Below are 9,907 nucleotides of genomic sequence, written 5' to 3' on the forward strand. Positions count from 1 at the left end.
AGGGCTGGCGTGTGTCCAGAGCAGGGCACCAGGATGGTGAAAGATCCCGAGGGCAGGACTTGGGAGGAGCGGCTGAGGCCACTTGGCCTGTTCAGCTGGGAGGAGAGAAGGCTGAGGGGTGACCCCATCACTGTCTGCACCTTCCTCCTGGGGGGCAGGTGCTGATCTCCCCCTTCTGGGACCAGCGACGGGACCCGAGGAGATGGAACAAAGCTGCCTCAGGGGAAGTTCAGGTGGGACATTAGGAAAAGGTTCCTCACCCAGAGGCTGCTCAGTGCCTGGAAGAGGGAAGCAGTCACAGCACCAAGTTCAGGGAGTGTCTGGACAAGACTCAGTCCCTATGGTTTAATTTTAGGTGGTCCTGCCAGGGTTTTGGACTTGGTGATCCCTATGGATCCCTTCCAGCTTGAGCTATTCTGTGATTCTATGAACTTTTATTTACTTAAACTTAGCTCTTTGTAATGCTTTTATGATTTAACGTATTCTGACATGGATTATTCAACTCTGCTGTGTCATTAGTCCCACGAGACCCAATGTGTGCAGGGCTGTGCTGTTCTGGGACTCGTTTGGCTGGGATTCATCCCCACAACATCCTGCTATTCACAGGACGGCAGCATCCGCACGTGGTAGTGCCTGTCACTCCTGTCCTCACCCACAGCCACGTCCCAAAAGCCTGACAGAGACCTCATAAAACATGAAGCAACAGGAAGCTGCTGCCATCGGTAGCTTTTGTTCCCACTGGGAAGGTCACTGCAGTGCTGTGTATCAGTTTCACGCTTTCCAGGGGGATGTTGTGTGTGGAGAACTGCAAAACAATTCTGGTCTGAGCTGCCACACATACACAGGTGACACCTGAATGACAGCAAGTGGCAGATTACACTTTCAGTGTCACAGAGCAACTGGTTTTAATTGTCAGCAAACAGACCCAGACAAGGTAATTGGAGAGGCTCTTTCAGAAATACTTTGTGTCTCCCATTACTGCCAGCACTTAGTCCATGCTTGTACCAGAGCTGAGCAGAACAGGAGCTGCTGTGGCACCCCCAGGTGAATTGTGCAGCATCCCTGTCCCCAAGATCACAAGAGACTGGGCTGTGTTATTTTCCTCTCGTGCTGATGCTGAGCACAAGGAGCACAAGAGCTGTGCAGGGGAAAGCATTTTGCACTTTACCCCATTCTGGGGGGAACATTGCTGTGCTCCCAGCAGCTCACCCGAGTGCAGTTGTGCACTGGTCACACCAGGCCCACGAGCTGTGATCCAGTTACCACCTGCTGGCTTAACAGCACTAACTTCTTACTTCCATTTACAGGAGAATCCTGTTCCAGGAGCTGCACACACCAGTAATAAATCTACACCCCCCACACTCCATCCACATGCCAGCACAGGCTGCCACATCTAACCCTGCAGCTTTCCCTCCACTGTTTTTGGTATTTTGGACTGAAATCACTGTACTCAGTTCTTACCCAAAGGAAAAACACCAGAGCAAGACTTAAGCTTCTGCTTCTGAAATGAATAAAAAGAGTATTTAAGATACTCTAAATTAGACAAGCCTGCAAAAGCCACTTTCTGTGAACAAGAGGATGTTGCCCTTGAGTCAGAGAACCACCCAGAATCATGCCCAAAACTTGAGTCCTAGTACAAGCTGGTGTGAACTACACCCTGAGTCATGCATTAGCTGCAGACATCTCCCTGTGGTCAGCACTTTTTCAGTGGTGTGGATCAGACCAGCTGCTATGCCATTCCTTCTCTCACAGCAACACACCTGTGTGCTTCCAACCCAGCCTGGTTAGGACAGATGTTGCTAAAAGGGTGGAAGTTTATGAGCCACTTCAGAGCAGTTTGTTTATTGCAAATTTTTACTGGATTATAAAACAGCTGAAACTTCCCCTCTGACACCTACACACACATTTAGCAAACTAATAATGTGTGAGAGCTGTGAGAGTTGAGCCCATATTCTGCTATTTCATCCTTTTCACCTCACCACAAGAAAAAGGGGGGGAGGAAAGGGCTGATGACTGTGTAAAAGTGACCCTTATGATCCCAAGACACATAGGTAAAATTCCCTAACTGCAGCCACTACAGAGCATTATTTGTTTTAGTTGTGCTTCTCACCTTTTAAAGTAACCTGTTCCTGTTTGCTTTAAACAGCCCTGACAAAGCCAGGACACAGCAAAGAGCTGCTGAGGGTGTTGCAGGAACTTTATCACCAACCACATCCAAATGCTCACATCTTTCAAACGATCCCAGGGTTTGCATCACCTCCCAAGGGCATTCCCAGCACCTCAGCTATTTGTAGGGATTTCCAGGCTCCTCAGCCAAGTTCCTGCTTTCAGAGCTTTTGCTCTTTGATGTATAAAATTGCTCTGTGGATGTTAGTGCCAACCTAAACTAGACTTCAGTAGGAATTGGAAATAGTTCAAGTTAGTCTACGTGTGAAGAAGAAATCCAATAATTGTTTCAAATGCCCCTCCCCATTGCTCATCTAAAGGTGGTTAGAGTCAGGATTAGGACAGAGTCATCTTCCAATTGTAAACAGTCTGAAACCATGGAATTTAGAGGTAGAAATGTTATAGTAGGGAAAAGGAGTGTCACTTACTCGGGCCCCTTAGCTCTGCTCCAAGCAGTGATATTTGCAAGGTGAGAGACTTCTTTTAGTGTGAATCAGACACAGAAGTTGTGCCCTTCCTTACAGCAACGCAACTCTTCCTGATGTAGAATCAAATAAGAAGTGAGTCAAATAGAGGTTGTGGCTGCCCCTGGATCCCTGGAAGTGTCCAAGGCCAGGTTGGACAGGGCTTGGAGCAACCTGCTCTGGTGGAAGGTGTCCCTGCCGATGGCAGGGGGTGGCACTGGAAGAGCTTTAAGGTCCTGCCAACCCAAACCAGTCTGTGATTCTATGCTTTAAGGATGAAACTTGCACGTATGTCAAAACCTGAAATACATGGAGGGATGCCTTTTTCAAGTACAGTCCCAGATTCTAAGTTTCACTTTTAATGGTAGCGTTGATTTCTCCTTCACAATTTGCTGCAGGACACTTAGATTTTGTCAATCCTGCAGCCCACACTTGATGAGAAGGCAGGTTTCTCTTTTGTTTTTTTAAAGACAAATTTATATTGATTATACCAAAGGCAAAAAAAAAACCAAAAAACAAAAAAACCCCCACAAAAACGGTCAGATAGCCCCAGTTCTGAAGCACATCCCCAAAAAGTTCCTTCCAGGGTCAGGTTAAAAACTGAGTTATGACAATGCCAGGTGGTTTTGCCATCAAACTATTGCTGCTACTGCAGGCAAAGCAAAGCACAGGCAGCCAGCATGCAGGTCCTGGAGCCTTTTACTCTCGTATGGAGATTTATCCCAACCCTTTTTATCACACCCAGAAGAGATCTCAGGAATAATCACAACTTGTGATCACCAACACACACCAGCCTCAGAGTGTTCCACTCCCACAAAAAGTGCTGCTGACAGAGCTGGGACACTGAGGGTGTTTGGGTTTTGCTGGTTCCTTACAGCATTATCACAAACTGTGCACTTCACTGCCTGGCTCAGGCTCTGGCACTACCAAAATCCTCCTGGCTTTCCAAAGGAAACCCATCCAGAAGGATGAGTCATGCCAAGGAATCCCTGCTTCATTTGCACAGTGAAGGGCAGCAGCCAAAGGAGACCGGACACGGCAACGTGGCTCCAGTAACACAGAAAGAAATCTTGGTATTTGAAGGAGTTTCAGGTAAATTGGTTCAATGCAATTGTGGCCCCTCCCTGTAATTCATGAATAAAGAGCACTCAAAACACAACCAGTCACAGCCATCTCGTTTCAGAAAGCTGAGTGTAGCTGGTTGAGAGCCATCACTCTGCAGTGCTGACCAAGGCTGGGTGCCCACGGCCTCAGAGTGGCTGAGACATCCTCAGGCTGGCACTGGGGTCAGTTTTAGAAAGATGGGATTTTATCTACAAAGAACAACCAACATCTTGTTATCACACAGACACATATGGGAAATATGCACATGTACCTCTTAACCTGCTGAGCTCCAAGCTCAATCCTTGAGGACTGTGATGTGCATTTTACCAGAGGAGTTCTTCATGAAGTTGTTTTATGAAGAGGAGCAGTTCTCTCTGAAGCCTGACCTACTCCATGACCAGAAGTATAATCAAGACAGCTTAACTCAAGTTTAAGTAACTCAAGTGTACCTTAGGCTGTAAACCTGAACTGTTCTTGCCCAGTCTGAATTCTGTAGGAAGCCCCCAGTACCCTCCTCCCATCTGAGATCCTGCAGCAATCAACACTGCAACACCATTTTTCTTCTCATTTTGCTAAAATACACCACCCTCAGCAAACAGCTCCAATTTAACCCAAAAACTCCTTATCACAAGTTACCACCAGGGTCGGGTGCAGATAACACTGCAGCACCCAGGCTGATAACCTGATCCTATGGCAACACGAGGCATGGAACCACTCCAGTTCAGGTTCCAGGAATGTGAGCTCAGAACTGAGCACTAGGATCCCCTCTGCCACCAGCATGGATACTCACCTGCAGCAGGCAAAGTGCAGCTTTCTAGAGATCACCAGGAAATGGTTAGAAACTGAATTTCAAGAGAACTGTTTATAGCATAAAGAAATTCCAGGAAAGACAGGTTGGCATCAATTAACACTTCACATGTGCCCTGTGCTGACTCAATTCCTCTGGGCAGGTGTGTAACTTGGGACCAGAGGTGCAGCTGTCACACCCAGCCACACCTGCAGAAAGGACAAAACTGGGACACAAAGAGCTTGTACTGGTCTCAAGCACACCACCAAGAGCCTTTCAAGAGCTACCGAGTCTCTCCCTAAACCAAAGTAGTTTCTCCAAAAAAATCAAGGTAAGTTGTGATTTCCCCAGCACAAGGCAGAGCAAGAATTCCATTTCACTGCAATGAACACAAGAGTTTGAGTCACCAATTTAATTTTATACAAGTCAAACTACACGTTGTATAAAGAGTACAAGGCAGTTCTAATGTTTGCTACTGCATGTTACAAAAATCAATTTAACTATAAAGGGGAATTTTTGGGACGAGTCCTATTCCACAATTTAAAGTGAATTGGCAACTGTGGTTTAGCAAAGCCTTTGTTAAAACTAGAACTCTAGCTCCAAGAGATTACATTTCCAATAAAGTTCGGACCTACACACAAGAGGATTATAGTTCTCCTAGTCTGAAGCAAAACGTTAACATAAGTGAGTCAAAGGGGAGGGAAGACAGAGTTCTTTACCTGGGTTTAATATCCAATGGGGATTCAGAGGCTGACAAACCAAACAGACTAGTGACTTGGACCATGGCCAAGAGACACCTTCATGTCTGACAACAGTGACACTTGAGATTCAAGCAAAAAACGTCAGAAAGCTTTTATTCTTTCAAGTCTGGAACGAAGGGGTTTTCAGCAATACTGTAGGATACAGGTTCCAGAGTACCTTTGTTACCTTTAATACAGTCTCAATATGGGGGGAATGTTCTTTTGGCAAGTTAAGGTACAAGGTTAAGTCCTCCAACTTGAGTTTATTGCTGGTCTAAAACCTTCCTAGTACTGTTACTGGTTTATACAGTTTGCAGTCTGCTTCCAGAATTAACATAAACTGTGTGACCTGCTCAGCAAGGCAATCCTGCCTTTGGCAGCAAGCTGAAACCTATGAAGCTAATGACACCCATAGTTCTAATGCCATGAAAAAAATAAGAAAAAAGGATACTTTCAAAAAGCCCATATTTAAGCCTGTTTATATTCAGTTTATTTTTAATATAAAAACCACTTTGCATTTAAGAGTAGTTAAGTTACTCCTGCAAAAATGCTATAAAATCAAACTTTCAGCTGAATTTCTACAAAAGGGGGACTTCTCCTGCTTTGTACCACCATTCCACCTGGTATTGTCAAATTTGGGATACAAATTAAACCTTTATGCCATATGACTTAGTTCTTAGGCCATTCACTCCTGCAAGAGAAAAAACCAACTTCTGAAGTACTAACATAACACTAATGGCCTGACAGGTAGGAAAATGTTCCGTGAGTGTGCAAGGTGAGAGGAGAGTTCTAGTCCTAATCTCTCGAACTGGATCTTGATCGCGAGCGGGACTTTGAGCGAGACCTGGAGCGGGACCTGGACGCGGCTCTTTTGGGTGGTGACTCAGAGCGAGCCTTGGCAGATGGCTGCTGCTGCGGAGAGTTGGAGCGAGACCTGCTCCTGGACCTGGACTTAGACTTAGCATCCCCTTTACCATTTTCTTTGGGAGATCGAGACCTGGACCTGGATCTGGACCGGGACTTCTCCGACTTCTCCTTGGATCTGCTGTGTGAGCGTGAACCCCTGTCAGACTTGGGTTTCGATTTGCTCTTTGATCTGGACTTCCTGCTTTTGGATCTGGAACGGGAGCGGTCTTTGCTTCGTGACCTGGATTTAGATCTTGCAAAGAGAGAGAGTTTATTCTGCATGGCCTGCACTGCACTTCCAGCAGCTGTAAACATGTCAGTGATGGAGTTCCTGCACTGGCAGCGTTAACTCTGCAGCACTTACCGGGAACGGCTTTTGGAGACACTGCGGGATCTGCTGCGGCTGCTCCGACTTCTCCGACTTCTGCTTCTAGACCGTCTCCTGGATCGTGACCTGCAAGACATTTAAAATGTCATTCCCTTTCTCTTTGCCTGGTGGCCCCTTCGTCATCAAGTATAGGATGGAAGGGATCTCAAAGATCACCTTGTTCCACGCCCTGCCATGGGCTGGGCACCTTCCACTAGCCCAGGTTGCCCTGTCCAACCTGGTCCTGGACACTTCCAGGGATGGGGCAGCCACAGCTGCTCTGGGAAATCCATCCTCACAGACAAGAATCTTCCTGAATGCATCTAATACATTGTGCTATCCAGTAGCATAATCTAACAGAGAACAGCTGCTATAGAACTTCTCAAGAGCAAGCAAGGGTGGTCCCACCAGGGTAGGTTCAACATACTGTCAGTGAATCACATCTGAGGTTTTAAATGTGAAAAACTGCTCAAACCTGGCTTTGCTGTGTAATGCAAAATATTCCCTTCTACACTCTGAGACCTCTTCCTATTCCTAAACCATCAGCTGAAGCTAACTGCTGCAGGTAGGGTACCCATCCCCATGCTGAGTGTAACCATTTTTGCTGCAGTGACCAGCGTGTCCCTCGAGTTACCTGGACCTGCTGCCAGAGTAGGATCGCCTGTGGCTGGAGCGTGGCTTGTCCTCCACCAGCCTGATCTTCCTGCCATTTATCTCTGTGCCATCCAGCTTGTCCAGGGCACGCTTCATGTCCGAGTACGACCGGAACTCGATCACTCCTTCATTTGTACGTTCTTTGTGGGCATCGGCATAGGTCACCTCCCCAGCCTGCCTCATGAAATCCTGTGGGGAGCACAGGGCAGTCACAGAACGCGGGGCTCTGCAAGCAGCACTCAACGCGCACAAACACTTTTAAATTATTCTACTACATCAAAATCAACACTGCTATTAAAGGAAGCTATTGCTTCCTGATATTCACAACAGACTTCACACAGAACGTCAATACCTACTTTCAAATCCTGCCAACTACAGCGACTGGAAAGGTTCTCAACAATCAGCCTGAACTCTGTACGAACGGGCGGTCCGTATTTATCTCGTCCCGATTGTCTCCGACTGCTATATCCGCCACCACCCCCACCTTGATTGTACAAAGAAACAAAGTTAGGTCGTCTCCTAGCATGAAGGAAGCTCAATGTTCTGAAAAAGTTAGTTTAACAGTCATATTTACTGGAGTAGGACTTTTATTTTGCTAAGCCTCCAATAAACTTTGCAATTTTGCCATGATCTATATTAATGGCAAATCAAACAGACTAACATCCTACAAGTCTGTGCTCCTAAGATCTGTTAGAGAGTGACTGCTCCTTATTAGATTCACCTTGCTAAGTTTTATTTTACAGAACATTGTAAAATATAAAACTTAACTGATTACATGCATTTCTACATTTTACAAAAACGTTTACTAGTTACACTAAGTACTTACATCACAGTATGAGGTTTTTGGTGGTGGTTTGGCCACAAAACACGCAAGGTAACAGTCACCTAGTTCAGTTTAACCAGTTTTGTCTAACCCTTGGAATCCTCACCATCACCCTGCGTCTAATGGCAAAAGGCTGCTGTCGTCATGGCTTCCGGTAAGGTCAGCCAAAGGGTCATAGGGCAAGGGTCACACAATGTATGGAAAAGCCATGGCCAGGAAAGGCAGTCATCTTAGCCTCAGTGGACACAGCCTCAGCCCCACTGGTCACTTTTAAATTGAAACATCAAGGACTTGTTAAAAAGTTTGAATTGAACATGCAACAATTTTAAAACAACATACATTTGATTTTTTTTAAAAAGACAGAAACCCACCCCTCCCAACACCACGCTTCCAGACACAACCGAAAAATCAACCTTAGTACTTTTAATTACAGTACTAGGCCGTTCAAGCTCTACACAGCTCAGCTCAAGAAGCTACACGAGCGAGCTGAGCACGGAAATATTTACAACATCCCCCCCTTTAGCACAACAGATTCCTGCTCCAAAACCTCCCCCCGCCCCTCCCATATATCCAACTGAATCAATCACATCAAAGTTCACAGCTGAGCGATTCTCCCCCAGTTACACAACGATATTTAAACACTAACGTTACTGATGCAACATCGCTGTCACATCTAAACGCTCCCAGGAATACTGGAGCCGTTAATTAGCAGAACAAACCCTTTCTAGAAGGCCAAGATTTGGCAGCCAGAACCGCTCCGGGATACCCGAGAGCGTCGCTGGTACCGGGGAAAACGCTGCAGCCCCAGCGGTGCACCGGGTACCCCCCGCTAGCGACACCCCCCAGCCCCGGGGCTCGGTGCCAGCCGAGCCCTGCCCGCCCCCGGCCCTGCCCGCCGCCGCCCCGAGCCCCGCGGGGAGGGACGGGCCCGGACTCACTGCGGCTGCTGTAGCTGTAGCCGTCCCTGTCGCGGCGGGGGCCGCGGGCGTGCTCCACGATAACCCGCTCCCCGCACAGGTCCTTCCCGTTCAGCTCGTACACGGCATCGTCGGCGTCGCGGGAGTCCTCGAACTCCACGAAGCCGTAGCTGGGCAGAGGAGAAAGGCCCGGTCAGGCGGCGGTGGGGGCACAATGTCGCGGCTCCGGGCCCATGTCGCGGCCCCGGGACGCTGCCGCGGCCCCCCCGCTCCGCTCCCCCCCCGGCCGCCATCTTGCGCCGGCGCCACGCGGCAGCGGCCGCGACATGGACGGGCCCGGCCCGGGGCCCTGATGAGGGGCGGACGGACGAACGGCGCTCACCCGTTTTTGAGATCGACCTCGAGCAGGCGGCCGTAGCCGCTGAAGAAGCGCTGGATGTCCTTCTCCCGGACGTGGTAGCTCAGGCGGCCGATATAGACGCGCGGCATGTCCGCAGCGGGGGGGGGGAGGAGGGGAGGGAGAGGAAAGGAGAGGAGGAGGAATAGGAAGGGGAAGGAAAAGAAAGAGAGAGAGAAGGAGCGAGAGCGCTGGCGGCGCGAGGGGTGGAGGCGCTGCGGACCCGCTCCGCACGGCCGGGCCTGGCGCACCACAATGGCGCCCGCCGCCCGCCGCCGCTTTTATACCGGGAGGCGGGGCCCACGCCAACGTCACCGCGCCGCCGCGCGCTCGGGGAGCCGGTGGTTGAGCGCTGCGCGCGTGCGCACGCGGGGGCGTGGGCGGGGCCCGGCGGGCGCGAGGGGGCTGCGCGCGGTTCTGCGCATGCGCCGCCTTTGCGCGGCCTCTCATGGGCCCAGTCCCAGAGTGCCCGGGGTCAGTCCTGCAGAGCCCTCGGGATCAGTCCCGCAGAGCTCCCGGGGTCAGTCCCGCAGATCTCCCGGGGTCAGTCCCACAGACCTCCCGGGGTCAGTCCCACAGAGC

The 9,907-nt window shown here is 49.3% G+C and overlaps 1 protein-coding gene across 1 annotated transcript; it reads right to left on the reverse strand.

Annotated features, from left to right (window-relative positions):
* Positions 1 to 4,918: 4,918 nt before the first annotated feature.
* On the reverse strand, positions 4,919 to 9,588 carry SRSF6 (serine and arginine rich splicing factor 6). The gene is made up of 6 exons (XM_042021626.1): positions 9,311 to 9,588; positions 8,950 to 9,098; positions 7,545 to 7,672; positions 7,169 to 7,377; positions 6,532 to 6,621; positions 4,919 to 6,420 (listed from the first exon to the last, which is right to left on the reverse strand). Exons 1-6 carry the CDS (start codon positions 9,415 to 9,417, stop codon positions 6,057 to 6,059), a joined length of 1,047 nt encoding a protein of 348 aa, XP_041877560.1. The 5' UTR covers positions 9,418 to 9,588; the 3' UTR covers positions 4,919 to 6,056.
* Between the last annotated feature and the right edge of the window lie 319 nt (positions 9,589 to 9,907).

The sequence above is a fragment of the Corvus kubaryi genome, unplaced genomic scaffold (genome assembly GCF_017639235.1).
Source record: "Corvus kubaryi isolate FWS band 111438036 unplaced genomic scaffold, C.kubaryi_AGA036_p1.0 37157, whole genome shotgun sequence".
Classification (NCBI taxonomy): Eukaryota; Metazoa; Chordata; class Aves; order Passeriformes; family Corvidae; genus Corvus; species Corvus kubaryi.